The sequence below is a fragment of the Kogia breviceps genome, chromosome 11, assembly GCF_026419965.1.
Source record: "Kogia breviceps isolate mKogBre1 chromosome 11, mKogBre1 haplotype 1, whole genome shotgun sequence".
NCBI classification, from domain to species: Eukaryota; Metazoa; Chordata; class Mammalia; order Artiodactyla; family Physeteridae; genus Kogia; species Kogia breviceps.
The window spans coordinates 35,696,809-35,716,035 of NC_081320.1; the positions used below are offsets into that span (position 1 = coordinate 35,696,809).

Consider the following 19,227-nt stretch of genomic DNA (forward strand, 5'->3'; position numbering starts at 1 on the left):
TCTGTGTTTACAGATTAGAATTTTTGAAGATAATGTTGCATTTTAATGTAACACAAGATTACAGGATTTGACTTGGAAGAACATCCTTAGAGATCATCTTGTCCGACTTGAAATTCAAATCTTGACGAGTATTAGCTCAACTCCAAACCCGTCCGGGCCTATGCATCTCTCTTTTTAAGCGAGACCGGCTGAACACCGGATCCCCTCTCCAGTTTTGGAGCGCAAAATGAGCAGGTTCTCAAAGATGGGTGTAGGTACTTCTAAGAAATCATCCAGTTTGTCCCTCTGGCCACTCCTGTGGTGTCCGGGAATCAAAAATCTAAGTGTTGCTTCCAACACGTTGAGAAGCCACGACCGCTCTCAGTAAGGATCCGGATGCCTCACCGCACCTACAGAAAATCCTTTTCCTCATTTGATAGGACATTCCTGCTCCCTAGAAATCGCTCCCTTTGGTGGAGCCCAGCGGTGTCCGAGAGCAGCAGCCGCAACCCCTTGGCTGCCCCCAGTCCTCTCCAGGGCTCGCTGGGTGGGATTCGGCCAAGGGTGGCTTGAGTCACGTGGTGGCGAGGGGACAGGGGAAGAGATCCTCGCCCTGCGAGCCCCTCAGACCAGAAGCGACCCGACCAACACCAGGCAGGCCCCTTCCTGTGAAGTTAGAGACTCGATGATCTGGCATGGATCTCAGTTCATTTAATGAGCCCCTCGACCCCCCAGCACCCGCCCCGCCGTTCCTCAGAGGCCTGCCTCTCCTCAGGGGTCCTGTATCCCCCGGGGGTGGCGACTGACGACGCTCAGAAGGCGAGAAACGGCTCCCTAAGCCGCTCGCTGGGTCCCTCTCACCCCACAATGCACCGGGGCCAGCAGGAAGGCCGCTCCGACCCCTAATTTTCCCGCGAATTCAGTTCAAAGAGGCGGCAGGGCCCGCGGTCAGCAGCGCGCACGGGCCAACCAAGCTGCGCCTGCGCGAGAAGCGCCTCCGCGTGACTGACGGGGGAATGCGCGGGCCAACAGGCTGGGCATCAGAGCGCCGGGCGGGGGAAGTGAGCGGTCTCCCGAGCGGAGCGGGGCTCTCAGGAGGAGACACTTTTTTTCCCCTCCCTCCTTTCCCTCCTCTCCTCCTCCCTTCCCTTCCCCCCCCCCCGCCTCTCTCGTCCTTCCCCCCTCGGTCCGCCGGAGCCTTCTGGGGCGAGCGGTTGGTATTGCCGGCGCTTACTCTCCGGGGCCGCCCGGCGGATAGCTGGTGTGGGGGAGGAGGCAGGAACTGCGAGGGCGCCTCAGGAGCACGGCGGTGGGGGAGGGGGCGGCTCGGGGCCCTGCGCGGGGTCCGGGGGAGGCGGCTTCGGGGGTTCAGTGGCGGCAGCGTCAGGCGGCAAATCCAGTGGTGGGGGCTGTGGAGGCGGCGGTAGTTACCTGGCCTCCTCCTCTTCCTCCGTGGCGGCAGCGGCGGGGGCCGCGGTGTTACCGGTGAAGAAGCCGAAAATGGAGCACGTCCAGGCTGACCACGAGCTTTTTCTCCAGGCCTTTGAGAGTGAGTGTGATGAAGGCTTTGAGGGCAGGAATCCCCACTCTTGCAGCGTTAGGGGGCCGGGACACTCGTGCTGGGACCCCCTTCCTCACCGGGAGTCGGTTTGATTCGGGAGTGGAGGGCGAAATTGAGGGGGCCATTCCGCCTTCCGGGGTTATGGCTCGAGGGGGCCCGAAGTCTAGGGCCTTTGAGGGAGGTGGATTAGGGGGTCCAGGTGAGGTTCGTGCCTCCCCGAAGATTTACACGCGAGCTGAGGCATGGTGCCCCGCGTTGAGAGCAGGCTGCTTTTTAGGTGGGGAGGTCACAGTTGGACTGTACAGTTGGATCTACCGTCAGATCCCAGGACTAGTTCTTGCTTTCTTTCATGCCTTCCATACTCTAGAAGTACAAGGCTGTCGGTTGTAGGTTTAGAGGAGCAAAATTAAGCCTGTGAAGAGAGGAGTGCAGTAAAATCGACCAAATTGTCATTAGTCTGAAATGCCTTCGCACTAACTTGGTGCATTAACATGGCACCGTTTGATGCTCTACACCTTTCACATCTTTCCACCAGTTTCATGGGTACGTAAACTGAGACAGGCAGTGTTTAAGCATTTTATTTCTCTCTAGACGATCTCGGAATTCTGTCCGTTTGTAGTTGTCTTCATTTCGGGACATTTTCTGATGTCAGTTTCTGTTTTTAAGGTCTGTTTCGAGGGCAGAGCTACGACTTAATTTGGGAAGGGGGCAAGGTGTCTGGAAAGAAGCAATAAAATATATAAGAAATGTCATGACTGTGAGTAAGCTGAACTGTTCTTGAATGAATATTACATCCTGATGGTTTTCCTCTTTGCTTTTGTATGGATGTTGTAATTTGGATGACCTTTAATAGCTAGATATCTTACAGAGACTTGAAAAAACTCAGCTCTACCACTCAGTGTCTTTATTTACAATTTTTTTTTTGTGGCATATGTTAAGGGCTTGGTATCAGCTGTTCTTGGAAAGATGTATTACGTTGTTTAATACCCTTCTTTCATTCTCTCTCATTAGTGCTTCATGAAATTCTAATTGGATTTTAATACAAGGAATTTCGGTTTTTATTGAAATTCGTATGGAACCTGCTTGAGAAAGATTCACATTATTCTAGCGTTTGCTCAATATACTTCCAGAAATCTGGAGAGGCTTTCAGTTGGAAATATGGTGGAGAACTAAAGCACAGTGATGACAGTAAACATACATGTTTGCAGCCTTTCTAAAACATCTCATCTCCTTTTAGTTTATTTGAAACTAAAACTAAACTAACTGAAGATTAAGTGGAAATTTAAAAAATTCTTTCCGTATGTAGTGAGAAGACAAATCCTGCAAGAAAGTTTTAGCTGTTTTGCTTTTTTGATGAGTGTACTTCAGAGAGATGAACTGTCATTAAGAGTTAGATATGGTCACAAAACAACTTGATTGTTCTCTAATATTGATCTTAGTTTCTGAGAAGTTTATATGCTTTGATGTATTTACTAATATAGTTATATTAGGTCATTTTTATACCGCTTTATTTAAAGAAACATAATACTAACAGGTCATTAATGTAACTGCTATTATGGTACTTGTATATAAAATATTTTCTATCTGTAACCTAAGTCCTTTATAACAGATTTTAACTAAACAGCATTAAAAACACTGTGGGAATCTGGTACTTTAAAAATATGTGTTGAGGCAGTATTTACATACTGAGGTAATATTTACACTGAGCAAAATAGAAACCTGAACTATAACTAGCAATATTCATCGAAAATTTTAGCTAATTTATGTCTTGGATTTCACTTTGATTATATCTGTATTAGGACATCTATCCAGGTAACGGTTTTATTCCATTTCGGCTTACTACTGTACAGACTTTTGAAAAGACCAGTTAAAAAGTGAACATTTTATTTTCTTATTTGGCTTCAATAAAGAGTTCCTTTACTGAATCCAACTCGTTCACTTTAGCTACTTTTTAGAAGGAGATGGGTTATAAATAGTTTTAATTAAATAAATTAAATGAATATAACTACTTCTTTTCAGTTCTTCATACAGCTAGTTTAAAAATAGCTACCTTAGAAATGCAAGGTTTAAGAACTAGATTGTAGAGAAACTTAAAGTAAATGTAGATGCATTTTGTGAATGTATGCTGTAGATTGAATGTCTTTTGATCTAATCGTGCTTACTTATTTTCTTGATGTAAATGTTCACTACATAGTTTCCATAATAGGTTATTGGTTTATATATTGGCTTATATAACATGGTCTGGGTTGGTATTTTCTTAACAATTTAAGTAATAAGTAAATTTAGATAACTTTGGATTTTGTTTCTGTTACCTAGAACCAACGCAGTTCTATAGGCTTCTTCGAACGCGAAATCTTATAGCGGTAAGTAATCAACAAAATTTACTGATATTATTTTTTTCCTAGAATTTCACCTATTTAATTTTAATATTTTAACTTTTTTTATAGCCAGTATTTTTGCATAGAACTCTTACTTACATGTCTCATCGAAACTCCAGAACAAACATCAAAAGGTACATGTTATGAATCTTATTTCAAGTTGTTCAAACCATGTTAAAATTTTGTTTTAAAGTATGATTTCTAATGAAAGATTAAATATGAAAACTGAGGTGAAAGAGTGAATTGGTTGCAAAGTGATTTTTAATAGTATCATTTTTGTAAATCCCAGTTGATTGCCAGTTTTTTCCTAACAAGTGATTTGGTAGTGGAGTAAATGAAGTGATTTTACTGACTAATGTTTTTTACTCTGTGCTAATAGTTATTTTCAAGTTTGGTAGAAGTTGAGGATTTAAGTATTTACTAAAGGGCTCATGGGAACTATCTTTGATACATAAATTTAACAGTTAATGTCTGAATATTTCTTATATGTTCTAACAATAAAGAATTCACTTCTATGAGGATAGGTTCAGAAAGTCTCATTTTATGTCTTTGGTGGTTGTCTTATTAAAAGGGAAATACTTTTGAAGTCAGTAGGAGGAATGTCTTTAAAAACTTCTTAATCTTAATCACCTAGTCTTAAAGTGGAATCTGAAGGTGTCAGAGAGCTTGTTTTTGCTATGTAACATTTAACCGTATATAATTATAGAATGGTAGTTTCTTGTTCTGCACCCATGACTATTTACTGAGCATATCAAGTGAACAACTTTACATTTTTAAAGGAGGGAACCTCTACTAAGCATTTGGTATTGTCATAGTTTTGACTTAGTAAAACCATTAAGCTTTTCAATAAACTTTGAAACTAAACTCCTTTGGAGACTCCTGCTGGTTATTAAATAAGCACCGCTTTTTTTACAGCAAGACATAGTTTAGCTTTGTAGATATATCTAGATGTATTTTGAAGGATTGAAACGTTAAAACTATTTGTCTTCTGGTAATCTTTCTGAATCGAGAGAGAGAGAGAGAGAGAGAGAGAGAGAGAGAGAGAGAGAGCGAGAGAGCGAGTGAGCGCGCATTGCATTTAAGGGGTGAAACCTGCCAGGTGCCTAAATAACTAGGAAGAAGGTGATGAATTAAGCAGCAGAATTATGTCAGCTCTTTACCTGTCTACTCTATGCCAGGAATCAGGAAAATTTTTCTCTAAAGGACTAGATAGTAAATATTTTAGCCTTTGTGGTCCAGGAAACGGAATTGAGGATATTAGGTAGTATGTAGGTACTTACACAGAAAGAGAAAACGAATATCAACATTTTTTTTTAATTGATGAAATTCAAAACATAATAATTGAGTGCAGTGTTTTCTTTTTTTTTCCTTTTCTTTCTTGGGGGGTGGGGGTTGCTGCACGGCTTTCGGGTTCTTAGTTCCCTGACCAGGGATTGAACCTCCGCCCTGGCAGTGAGAGAGCCAAGTCCTAACCACTGGAGCCAGGGAGTACAGTGTTTTATAATATGTGCCTACTAGTGAGAAATGTGGGATTCTTTTATTTTTGTGGGGTAGGGTGGGAGGGATAACATTTAGCTTAATTGGGATTTAGAGTTAGTATTCTCTGTTATCAAATCACTTGCAAATGTTTTATCTGTAAAAACCATTCTTAGCTCATGGGCTGTGCAGAAACAGACAACAGGCTGGATTTGACCAATGGTCCATAATTTGCAGACCCTTGATTTACTCTATAAAACTAGGTGAATTTGATTTAGTAGTAAACTTTTTCTTTAAGTATTTTTAATATGGAAGATCAGTTACCATCTAGAGGGCTTCCCTGGTGGTCCAGTGGTTAAGACCCTGTGCTTCCACTGCAGGGGGCACAGGTTCGATCCCTGGTCAGGGAACTCAGATCCTACATGCTGAGGTGTGGCCAAAAAAAATTGTTTTTTAAGTACTGCAGTTATCATCTAGAATGCTTCCTGATTTTAATTTTAAAATGATAAAGTGTTTTCAGAATAAATTTGAGTTTAATCCATAAGTGTATTAAAAATATACATCATGTTTGTTTATTAGACTATTTGACTGCCTCATTGTGGGATACATTTCTGTTGTCTGCTAATGAGTGGAGGCAATTTCAAAAGCATGGCAGTAGAAATGAACTTTCTTAATTTAGTACCCCTTAGGTAAAAAAATTTCCTTTGGGACAGTTTTGAAGCAGTTTGCCAGCCAAGAAACATACATTCCATTTAATTTACTTCCATGTAAAAATGCATTAGGAATCACTTAATTCTTTTGTTGTATGCCTGGCATATATAAGACAATAAGACTGATTTTTAACAAATTATACTACAACTTAATATCTTCAAATGAACGCTGTCCTTTTCAAAGTAAGTTGGTGAATTTGGAAGGTGATGAATTCAGCCCAGCGATTGTGGTCTTTGTTCCAAATGTTTTTGGAACTGCTTTTACAGAATTGCTTTTAGTACAATCCCTTTGCTCAGAATGTTTTTGGAACTCCTTTTGTACTGTTACACAACAACATCATATTCACTGTTGGAGTACACTTATCACTCCTTTTGAAGTTGTACAAGCAGGTGTAACATTAATCTGATATATTTGTTAAACTTGCCTTTTACTTTAGTTGCACTTCATAGAGGTATTCAGATTCTGTAGCCTGACACTACACTGGCACAGTGGAAATACTGGTGAGGACAACGGCGTCTTTTATTGAATCCATTTTAGTAGGTTTTATGTAAGCTGTTTCTGAATCCTCCCCTGAAAATGTCTTGAATTTTAAGAATATTCTCCTTTATGATGACCTTTTGATAACTATTTCCCTTGTTAAATCTGAGCTACAGTAGCAGTACCTTTCTAAAGAAACAGAAATACTTGGTGTTGGGAGGTGGGGCTGCTTTTGTATAGTTGCCTATACAGTTCGTTTTGTTTTTCCTAAGGAATGCTGGGTTACCTGTATGATCTATTCAAATGGTTGTTAATATTCAGTTTTCCTATGTACAGCTGCATAAAGTTGGAAGAGGTGAACCTTGTGACCTACAGTCTTAACTTTTCTTCCTACAGACAGGGTTTCTTCTTAGTCATTACACAAAGATAAACATATTATTCTAAAAAGTTTTCAGTAACTTTACAACCCTCCTCAGTAGTACATTTCAGTATTTATACTGAAAAGTTCTTTGTAACTAGCCTAAAAGAATCCTACATTTTTATTCTTTCTTCTCTCTTATCTATGGAGATTGAAAATGTATTGCCTGCCATCCTTCGTAAAGAACTCCTTACTGTGCTTTATTGGGGGAAACTTTAATATTGAGGTTTTCAGTAACTCTAAAGGTAAAGAGAGAAGCTTTTTTATAAAAAAGATCTTTTGTTAATGGAGGCTATTTATTCACCTGAAATATAGATCGTATCAATTCTGCTCTTCCTATCAGTGTTTTACTACAATATATTTACATTAACATTTCTCTACTGATAATTTTTATTATAGTAGTTGAGTACAATAGCTGTTTTTGAGGAATGAGCATATTAGTAATTTCTAATATCTGAATTCAAATTTTATAAGAATACATGAATCTTTCCAAGTTCTATATTTGAAGAAAATATATGAGTATAAATAGAAATATTTGTTTCCAATTAACATATATGGGTCTAATTTTTCAGCCTCTAGAAAATGTATATAGTAGAGCACCTTAAGAACTAAGATGAGGCTTGTTTTAGAATCCATTCATTCTTTTTTTTTTTTCCAGTATGCGGGCCTCACACTGTTGTGGCCTCTCCTGTTGCAGAGCGCAGGCTCCGGAAGCACAGGCTCAGTGGCCATGGCTCACGGGCCCAGCCGCTCTGCGGCATGTGGGATCTTCCCAGACCGGGACACGAACCCGTGTCTCCTGCATCGGCAGGCGGACTCTCAACCACTGCGCCACCAGAGAAGCCCTAGAATCCATTCATTCTTAAATTGCTTGCTAAGGGTGTGGTTATTCTTAATATAAGCTTCTATTTTATTGGAAATTACTTTTTTCTCTTAAAGTTGTTAAGTTAAAAGCTGATAATTTTGTTATGATTTGATGGGTATGTCCTTTAAACTTCAAATTTTTTTTGTGATGGTGACAACCATCTCTTTAAAATGACATACTTAACTTTAGCCATTGCTGCTAATCTTTGAGGATGTTTTACTAACTTCATATTTGTTTTATGGAATATCCATATTTGTCAGGTTACTTAATGGAAATACAAGTGTTTCAAAATATACATAATTTGCATTTGTTTGGCTCAGTCCAACAAATGCTTGAACACCTACCAAGTATAAGGCAATATGCCAAGCACTATGTGGCTTTCCTTGAAGAAAACAAATCTCTGCCCTTCAGGAGCTAATAATCTAGTAGAAATAAAATATTTATGCAAGTTTCAGGTTTAGGAGACTAAATGTCAAAATAAATGTAAACCAAGTGCCATAGGTGGGGAAAAAAATCACTCTGGTTTGGGAATAATTACAAAAGGTTTCGTAGAAAAGTTAGCATTTGAGATGGGGCTTGAGGGCTTGTTTGCTGTATTACAACATAACACTGTCTCCATAGTATTCATTGTTATGGCTAACCATCCCATAATTTATCTTATAAATAAAATCAGATCTCCAACTTGCCTATTATAGTGACAGTAAAGTATAATCTGTTTGTTTTTCCCAGTTGAGAAGTGATTATTTTGTTTATCTGTCTCTTCCAGGAAAACATTTAAAGTTGATGATATGTTATCAAAAGTAGAGAAAATGAAAGGAGAGCAAAAATCTCATAGGTAAGATAACCTAAAAGTTTACATGAAGTGACATACTTGAGGAAAGAGGAAAAAGTACAGTGATCATTTTCCTAGTGATCACCTCAATATTGTAAGGAGTTAGAATGAACCTTAGATCCCACTTGGTCCAAACTCATACACAGATCAGGGATTACTTCTGTAGCATCCCTGGCAGAGAATCAGTTCTTAAGCCTCATCTTGAATATCTCTAATGCTGGGAACTCACTGTTTTCTAAGGCAGTTCTGTTCATTATTGTTTTTCTCTACTACCAATTTCTTGCATTCTGAATCAGAGTTTCTGTAACTTCTGTATTTAGTGTTAATCCTACTATCTCCTCTAAAGAATGATGGAGACTCATTTTTTATGGTATATGCTAGGTACTGTGCCAGCTGCTTCACAACATCACATGTCTTCTAAGTAATCATCTACAATTCTGAGAGAGGCTCTCTCTCTTTTTTTTCCCCATCTTGTCCTTGCTCTTATTTACAACTTTCAGGCAAAATATTCTTAACTTTAGTTTATATTTGAAATATGTTTATCACATGATAGTTTCAGAAACCTGGCCCTTTGGATGGAACCTTCTTATTGTCTGTTTTCACATGTGTTACCCAGAACTAATCCCTAAATGTTCTGACTAGCCTAATATCTGCCTAGGCTACACAGTATGCTTCCCTTCCTCGACAGTATGCTTCTATTTGTTCTTTCATATGAAAACTAAAGAAAGTTGAATATTATTCTAAAGAGAAACAGGGACTTGGGTGGTATTTGTTTATTCATTGACTACTTTTAGGAAGAATGTAGAACTAAAAATACTAGATTAAAAAAAATGGAATTGGGAAAATTGCCACATGGATTTTTCTTTTTCTCTTGAAGTTTTAAATCATATCTTGCCAGTTTAGATAGGATGTACACTGACTTAATGATGCTTCATTTATACTTTCTCATTTTTGTGACTAGTATAAGATGTCCTTTTTCAATTGCTTTTATTTTAAGTTTGCCTTTTCAATTAGGTTATTTTACTGGAATTATTTTATTGCATTTTAAAATTTTTGTATCAGTATCTTGCAGTCTTGTAGGACTGAAGTGTAATTTATATTTCCATATCTAGGCAATCTTGATTTGTAAATAGACTTTGATAGTCCATTCCCAAATCTTTACCTAATCTGTTATTGCCCAAGGAATACCTTACAATACAGGTTTATAAAGACTGAGAATATTCCCAGCGCATGCACTCTCTATTCTTTGCTTGAATTTCTATTCCAGATCGTTGGCTGTTTACCTACCCTGGACAGAGCTTTTGGGATCCTCAGGGCCTTTTTAACTTATAAAGTATAAAGCTGTAGTCAGAACCTAATGTGACATCCTCACTTCTTTTCTTCTAAACACCTTAATAGTTTGCCCTCCAGGTCTTTCAGGGCTCATGTGAGAAGGAAGAATGAACCAAGAGGAAGAAAACTTGACCCTTTTCTTCATCTTCCCCATCAGGGTTCTACCTTCATCACTGCTAAACCTTACTACTATCTCATTGTGACCCTGGCTTTGATAAATATTACAGAACTTCCTTGATAGTGTGTGTTGTGAGGAAGATAGATTATACTGGTCAGTTCTCTCTGAATAATCACTCACCCAATAATTATATTTCTTTCGACCCAATGGGTTCAATAGCTAGGCCAGTACTATAACAGGGGTATTGTTAACCACCTCACAGAAACATCAGAGAGTTGCATAGAATTCCTGCTTGTAATTTTGAAAAGCAACTTTTTCACTCTTTAGGATCTAGCTGGGACCAGTGAGTTGGTCATTTCAACACCCAAGATCTTTTTTATTTCAAACAGACCTAACTGTTAGAGCTGACCATGCTTATTTAATACCCAGTGAGGCACTTTAGGCCCAGGAGGTACTGAGTTACTGTACTAGGTGCTTCAACCGCCCCCCTGGCCGCCATCTTTATGAATGTCTCATTGTTGCTCCCCGAGTCACTAAAATTAATTGAGAAGTTGCTTCATTTTAAGTTTACCCCTAAGGCCCTGTATTATTAAATTTCTTCAGTGTATTTCTCATCTCAAATTAGGCATAATTGGTTTAGTAGACCAATAGGTCTACTAAACTTATCACATAGGATTGTAAGAAGTTCTCTAGATACCAGTATATAATGCCAGCATTGTAAAACTTTACTTGTAAAATCTATGGGCAAATTCCCTGAGAGAACAAAATAAGCCTTTGTTGTTAATTCGTAGATGTTAAAATCTTAAATCACATACACAAAGGTATTTCCATGTGTATGTTTATTCTTTACCATCTCAAACATAGAGATCTTGTTCAGTTTAATTGGATCCTGGGTCTGTTCAGTAGCTACTGTCTGGATGTCTCCCACTGGAACTCATGTTCTTTTAGTACTTCCACAGTTTTAATGTCTCCACTCTCAAACCCAATGTATTTCATTCTCAGAGTTCCAGGAGAATATCAAGATACCCCAAATTACTGTAGTACTACAGCCCAAAGCTTAGAACAGTCAAATGCCTGACCTGTTTATGACAGTTGTAGTGACTTACAAACAAACCCAAATTCCTGGCATTGTCTGTACAAAATAAAGTTGGTGTCCCAGGATCTCTCTTGTGTTTTATACTCTAGATCTATATTTGTCTTACTTGTCTCAGATAATGGCAGAAATTTATTAGGGGAAGGAGCTGATAGAAAAAAGAAACATGGGACATTTCATGGTTTTCACTTCTTTAAGGTAACCATTTGTGACAATAGACCAGAATTGCATTTGTAACCTTAAAACTCAACCATAACACCCACCAACTATGAAGATTGTTTCTTTTCTTGAACAGTGGCTTCTAAAAACTCCACAGCAATTAGCAAATTTTAGAAATTCATAGTGGTCAAACTACTTGACCAGGTTTTTCACATAGTCTAGTGACCAGACCTCTAGTCTCCAGGTTTTTCCTAATCTTTCTCCTTGCTCTTTTGGTGTGGTTATGTATATTTAAAATATCTTTATTTTCTTTTTAGAATTTCTGATGTAATGCCTTATATTCTGTCTTCTCCGTCTCTTGTTTCTGGCATGCCAGTATATTGTGGGTTTTGAGTTTATTTTGCGTTTTGACCAAGCGCCATGGTTTATTGGTATAAATCTCTGATCTTTCTGTAGTTTTCTGTTCTAGCAGGATCCCAGGGGGTCTCTTGGGCTATTAATCCTACCAGTTTTGGAATTCTCTAGTCATATCTCTTGTCTTCTAAGTGCATCTCCACTGACTGAAAGGTATCATGAAAAGATTTCCAAGTTGGAATTGCTTCCAGAAGTATTTCCTGTGGTCAGATTAGAAGCATTTCCACTTAATCATTTTCTGTTCCTGGTCTACTATTAGTAGCTGGAGAAATCCCCTCCAAAGGTAACTGAACTAGAACATCTACTAGATATATTTTCAAACCTATGTTTTTAGTAGGTTGATAAGGTAAAGTACCTTTCATCACTTTTTGTTGTTGTTATTACAACCTAAACTTCTGAATTAGTAATCTTCCTTTTATCATCTTTTTGTACTGTAACAAAGTCTGGGATTTTTTTCTGGGATTCCCATTTCCTCAGTGTACCATGTCCCAGACCCTATCCTAAGTCCTAGGGGATATAATAATGAGCAAAACAGATGAAGACCTTGCCTGTATGGAACTTATTGGCATTTAGGAGAAAAAGACGTCATTCCAGAATAATGGGCTTGATGCAGTCACCAATTCCTCAGCTTTATAATACATCACAGCATGACATGTAACAGTGTAGATGCCAAATAGCTTATCATCACACTTGGGCTATTTTGAGGTGATACAGCCGTGACCCTAGAAATGAAGCCTTACACCTGCCACTATCAGATTAATGTGTACAAATTCAAGGCCCTAATCTTGGTTTCTTTCCTGCATAAAAATGTTGGTCCTCCTGTGGCATCTGGCTGTTCTTAAAATTTGAGTTTCCTACATGAATCTCATCGCAAAATGTTAGTCCCTTATGAATTTAAATGTACTCAACCTTATTCTGCAGACTTCTTTAGAATTGTCAGGTACTTGTGTTTAGACTCTTATCCCCAAATTTCACATTCCCCCTCTAGTTTCCTGTTGCCATATTGCTTGCTTCCTAAGATACAGATAGGGAACACATCAGGAAGAGGAACCAAATCCTTATCTGATATCTTATCTTGATCATCTAAGCTAGATCCTTTGCTGCCTAAAACTAAAGAGGCCTGACCTTGTTTGTTTCTTCCCTTCTCATTCCCCTCTTCTGATCCAGTTTAACCAATTAAGATGTGGACACAGTAGCAACAAGAGAGGGAAGAGGGTAAATCAGAAAGGGAAAGAAAACTGCCCTTTTTCCTTGGACTCAGCCATCAACTAGGCCTCATTGTTACATTTTATTCTAGGTCCATATCAAGAGTGTTTACTTTTAGGAGGGGAAGGAGGAGGGGAAATTGTGCATAGCAAATCACATTCCCAAGTTTGTTTTTTCAGTTGGTTACTTGAAATTTGGAATTCCTTTTCTCAAAGAAATGTTGTAATGGTGGCTGAATGTCCTTGCCGTCTTTTTTTTTTTTTTTTTTTTGTGCTTGCCATCTTATTTAACTTATAATGTAGCAATTAAAACTGTGTCTCAGACCATCCTTTGGTGACCTTTTTGTTTGTTTTTAATTTCCAGTCTTTTTTGGATGGATACTTTTGTAAATGTACTGATCACATACTTGGATGTTATGTCAATGTTAAATTTTTATGAAAGTGGTTAAAGTCTTATTCTCAACTTCTTGCCGTGTTGTGGAATGGTAACAGTATCCCGGATGACCTCAGTCTGCAGACCACGTTTTGAATAACACTAATTTAAAATATTTTCTGGGGTAGATCAATGCAAGGTATTTCTGTCATTTCACAGTTGGAACTTAGAATCGCATTCCCTATAAAAACAATGTAAATAATACTATAAGTACTACAGTATAATGGGTCCTGATCCCTGACCTTAGAAATCTTATTACTCTAGGGAGGACATCATTATCCTTTTGAAAATCATTTGTTGAGTGCCTTTCTGTAAGACACTGCTAGGTGCTAAGGACACTGATATGTCAAGAGAGAATGTGTGTGAAAAATTGTGACAAAAAAAGTGGTAAATACAGGTGCTTGTAAAGGAAATTAAGCTCTGGGATGTTTGGGGATGGGTCTTTGTAGAAGAGGGAGAGGGTATTTTGATGGATTGTTTAGTATTTTATCCAAGCCTCACAATCTTGAGAGAGGTTATCTCCTCATTTTATAGATATCAGGTCACAGCTAATAACTGGAGCCAGAATTCAAACTTGGATTTTGTCATCCTATTCTACTTTCCTATATATGGCTTTAGAGGTAAAAAGGAATGGGAACCATATTACAGACAGCGGTTAGACAAAAGATTTCACAGTTGGGGACCCATTAGAAAATTGGAGAAAGGAATGATTCATACAAAATCATTTTAAGAAAATTTACCTGGCCTTAGTAGGTAGGTTTAACTGAAGCAACTAAGAATAGGATAAACTGGTTGGGACTAATGGATTATCTTCTAGCAAGGAAACTGTAGAATATTTCTCTCTTTCAGTTTTGTTTTGGAGTTTCACCAATTCTGCATTGTTAGGTTACATTTATGGAACAGTTTTGATAGGAAAATGCTAATTATCTTTTAGTAAGATGGCACGTAGATTTCATAGATGGTACATATACTTTTTAAAAATCAACTTTGGGTATAATTAATATTCAATAAAATACACTCACCCTAAGTATATAGTTTGAGTTTTGCCAAATGTATGCATTCGCACAAGCATAACCACAGTGAAGATATAGAACATTTTCATTACCTTGAAAAAGTCCTTTGAGCTCCTTTACAGTTGATCCCCTTAATGTACTTTTTTTTTGAGGTATAAATGATATGCAGTCCAGTTCACTCTTTGGTGTATAGTTCTGATGCATTCAGTCAGGTAACAACCACTACAATTAAGATAAACCCTACAGATTCCCTCATGCCCCGTTTATAGTCAACTCTCCACTCCCTCTGTGTTTTTGAAATGTATCTGATACGTGTTAGAAAGTAAGATACATGAATTAACTGTTTTCAAGAATCCCGTTTTATTTTCTTGATACTTAAGTTATAGTTGCTGTTCTTAGTTTTTCTTTTCTATGTTTATGCTTTCTAACTCTGCTTGGACCCTTACACTTCTACTCTACCATAGTCATTTTGTTCTCTACTGATATCCTAGCATACTTTTCTTAGTACTAAGGGCACTAGAAGTGCCCTTCAGGACCCCCACCTTGTAGTTTTTTTAAGCATACGCTTTCATGGATTACCTCACTAAGAAAATAGAGGTATCCTCACATCTTCTGTTGAAATATCTCACTTACCTCCTGTTTCTCTAAGAAGAAGAGTCCTGGGCAAAGTTACAGAGCTAACCTCTTTATAACATGTCCTCATTTCCAGTCATTACCTGTTCCTTAACACTCTCTTGCCTCAAAGTCTTTACATAACTCTTCCCCTCTGATTATAAGGATGCGTAGATTGTCACCATCATTTAAAATAAAACACAAAAACATACCCTTTATTGATCCTTATTGCCCTTTTACTGCTATTTACTTTGATTCTTTAGTAAGTTTCTTGAGTAAAAGTACTGCTTCCCTTTTCCCAACATCTGTTCTGGAAAGTTATGAATGGTTCCTGATCACGAGATAGATTGCTCTTTTTCCAGTTGAAAGGTACTATAAAAGCCTGTTGATGTTTTTGTTTATTCTATCCCAACTTACTAGTTTTTCCATTGGTAGTAAATATTTTTCAAAACAAAAGGATCATTATAGTTTATGCTTCCTTTTCATTGCTTCTAAAACTAAAAGTGAAAATGACAAGTTGAAACAGTAAATTACAAATCTATAGCAGATTTGTGATTGTAATATTTCATCCCTAATTGAAGTAGAAAGTGATGGTTCTGCATCATTTGTTAGGAGGTTGAAATTCCGTAGCTTGAAAATACTCAAAAACTTTTGCCTGGATTCAGCTACCGTTTTGACGGGTGGGAAGGGAAACCTGTCCCCATTTTATAGGTAGAACACTGAAGCACAGTAAATTATCTTGCCTCTTATTTGGTGGTTTATTTTTTTCTGCCTTGCTTCTTTGGTGTTTTTGTTTTTATTTGTGTGTGTGTGTGTGTGTGTGTGTGTGTGTGTGTGTGTGTGTGTGTGTGTTTAATGTGTATAGACACACTGTATTGGATGTCATACTTAACAGGGAGAGCATGGGGTCATGGGCTTGAACAGAGTTAAGAATTAGGCAGCCAAATATTTATATATTAGCTGAAGTAGCTTTGATTTCAGTGTTATATTTTAAAGTTTAGGTTATTTTTATTATAGAATATTAAAGTGATAAAATTTTTTTGTTCTGTTTAGCTTGTCAACTCATCTGCAGCTTACATTTACTGGTTTCTTCCACAAAAATGGTATGTACTTAAACATATTGGCATTCTAACAACAAAACACCTTTGTGACTGAAAAAAATTGCGTGTAAATTCAGAAAATTATATTTAATGGAAAAGATGTTGATGTTGATAATTTAATTTCTCTTTAGTGGATTTCTCCAACAGTTTCAATTATTGCTTTATTTGGTCAATGGTGGGATATGGAGGAGGTAACTTGCAACTCATTAAACTTTAAAAGTAGTAGTTCTTAAATTTTAGTGTGTGTAGAAGCATTTTGACAGTTTGTTTGAAATACATATACCTGGACCCTACAGGGACTCAGATCTAGCAGGGTTTTGGTGGAGCTTAGGAGTCTGCATTGTAATAAAGCACCAAGGTAATTCAGAAGTAGGTTGTCTGAGGAACAAGTTTTAAGAAACTCTGGCATTAAAAAAATGTGTCAATATATATGTGTGTAACTGAGTCACTTTGCTGTACAGCAGAGGTGGGCACAACGTTGTAAATCGACTACACTTCAATAAAAATAAATAAATAAGAAACTCTGCCTTAAAAGTTTTTTTAAAATTGTAGGTAGACTTTATACATAAGGTTGTGTTCATCGCCTTGTTTTCTTATTGCTGTCTTGCTGTCTATTTAAGTTTTAAGTAGATTTTTAAATTATTAAAATAATCAGTGCTGTGTGGGATCATTCTTGAAGGTAAATGTTAGCTTCATCTGGCTCATATCTAAATAGATGAAATCCCAGCTCTTACCGCTCAACCGTACCTTTTAGGGCTCTAAGTATCACAGTTTTAAAAATGCTGTGTAACATTATCTTACCCAACTCAGAGCCATCATCTTTCCAAAGATTGTAAGTAGAAAATAATGGGAAGGACTTGTAATGAAATTCAATTTCTTAGATTTTGTCATTTTTTTATTTCCAACGTTTTTCAAACTTTAAATTATAAAGACTAATGATGAGAATTGTAATTAATTGCCTTAGAACCTGGAATAGGTGAAGAGTCTCCTGAGTAGAGCCCTTTCTGCATAAACATTTTGAGTATTTTTAATACAATAATAAAACAACTGAAACAACCACTGCTACCAATGGGATATATCAATGTGTTAGATATTATATAAAGAAAATTATATAGTCGTAAATGTTACTTCATTAAAAGAGGTGAAAGCGTACTGGGTAAAGTTTCCGTTGGTTTCAGAATGAATAAAATGCCTCTAGGCTTGTCCATCTTAAATTTGTGTGTGTATCCTTTAATAATCAGGTAATGGAATAAAACCTTTATAAGAAAAAGGTCAAGTTGGTCATCCTTGGTATTGTTTAGTAAGAAACAAAGTTTAATAATAAGCAGAATGGTTATATTAGAACAGTTTGATAACTAGTCAGGTTTTTAATGTAAGAAATTTGAAGTCTGGTCATATCTGTATTAGCAGCTAATGTAACTTTACTTATAGTTTTGCCTTACATCTGGTCTATTTAAGTAACCTCAGTAGCATTTTCATGTTTTTTCCTCCTAAATCATTTATAATCATCTTGTAGAGATCATATTTCTAATCACTCATCATACTTTGTCTTCTGTGATACTTAAAAAGTACATGAACTCTAATACTTTAGAAGCTTATAATTTGAATTTTATAGGTTTGTTTGCCCTTTGTTCTCAGGGACTTCTATAAAACATATAAATTATTCATCACTGAAATCATTGATGGATATTAATCGAATAATATTTACTAATTAATATTATTTGATTAATTAATAGTAATTGAATTTACTTGAATTAGTTAGTTGAAATTAACTGGAACATGGTACGATAAACTTCTTTCCCATCTACATGGCAAAAAAGTTCAAAAATTGCACAAATTCACTTAAACTCTATTTTCTTGATATTACTGAAGTAAATGAGAAAGTAAACTCTGTTGATACTTCTATTTCCAGAAAATAATTTCCCATTGTAACTTTGAAATTAGTGGAAGTTGGAAAGAAGCAGATATATTGCCTCCTTTGTCTATTCAAGGTATATTTGTAGTTTTTTTAAAAGAAATAATATTTTTAAGAAATCAGGTTAGAAAAGCAACATCACAATCCCTAAAATATGATTATTTTTTCTTTTGTTTTTAAATGAAGACTCTTGTTTAGCAATTACTACTTGAGACTGCTTAGAATGAATACACAAAGATTATTAGGGTACTATTTTCATGGTGAGTATTGTTCAGAGAGTATTTTTGGTACTGCATTTTAGATATTCAGTTATTTTTTGGTATATTAAATTATTTTTATCCTGGCTGCAACTTTCAAGAGACTGATTGAAATGTATTTTATGTATATACCCTGAGTAAGAAGAATGTTTTCAAGTAGAAAGAAGTATTGTCCAAAATCTCAGAACAAAAATTATATTATTTCTGTATATGTTTATAGATTTATCTGTAATATATAGAGAACTATATAGAAGTACATAGTAGTTCAATATATTAGGAACTTAATGATGAATGAATGATTAAATATTAAAGTTTTTTGGACTATTAATGCCTTTGGGATTAAAGACAAGCTGTAGGGAAGTATTCTGGAACCTTAATTTGCAGAAACCTTTGTTAGAGTTCATTGATATAGAGAATATAGACTATTACTTTAAAATTAAATTTCCTAAACATTATAAACCAAGAGATTTCCCTAGGTAGTAAATAATATCTTGATTTTTGCTATCCCATTTAGGCATGTAAGTTTTATGTTTAATATTTTTTGAAAACTTTTTTTAATCCTTTTGGTTATAAGTTTCGATCAAATCAAAGAGCCTTTTAAGTTTAAATATCTGAGCATTCAAAATAAAATGAAATATGTAAAAATAGTAACCAGTTCAATTTAAATGTATCTTAAACTAAATAATTTTTCTGATAGATTTTAGAAGAAGGAAAAAAATTTTTAATGTTTATTTTGTGTGTTACCTCGCCTGAACTATTTCATTTGTGCTTTCTACTAAGAAGCCTTAACTGTATTTGTCAAATTTGAAACTGATTTTGGGAAACAGGAATGAGTAAACTTCTGAGAAGACTTCACTATAGGAAGTCTTTTTTGTAAAT

The 19,227-nt window shown here is 36.6% G+C and overlaps 1 protein-coding gene across 1 annotated transcript in view; it reads left to right on the top strand.

The window, feature by feature from the left end:
- The first annotated feature begins 226 nt into the window (after positions 1 to 226).
- LOC131765159 (polycomb protein SUZ12-like) overlaps positions 227 to 19,227 on the top strand; it is a 125,472-nt gene continuing 106,471 nt past the window's right edge. The window contains 8 exon segments of the mRNA XM_067006907.1: positions 227 to 250; positions 715 to 798; positions 903 to 1,040; positions 1,177 to 1,528; positions 3,857 to 3,903; positions 3,988 to 4,052; positions 8,632 to 8,700; positions 16,130 to 16,179. Of these exon segments, the coding sequence (XP_066863008.1) occupies positions 227 to 250; positions 715 to 798; positions 903 to 1,040; positions 1,177 to 1,528; positions 3,857 to 3,903; positions 3,988 to 4,052; positions 8,632 to 8,700; positions 16,130 to 16,179 (829 nt within the window).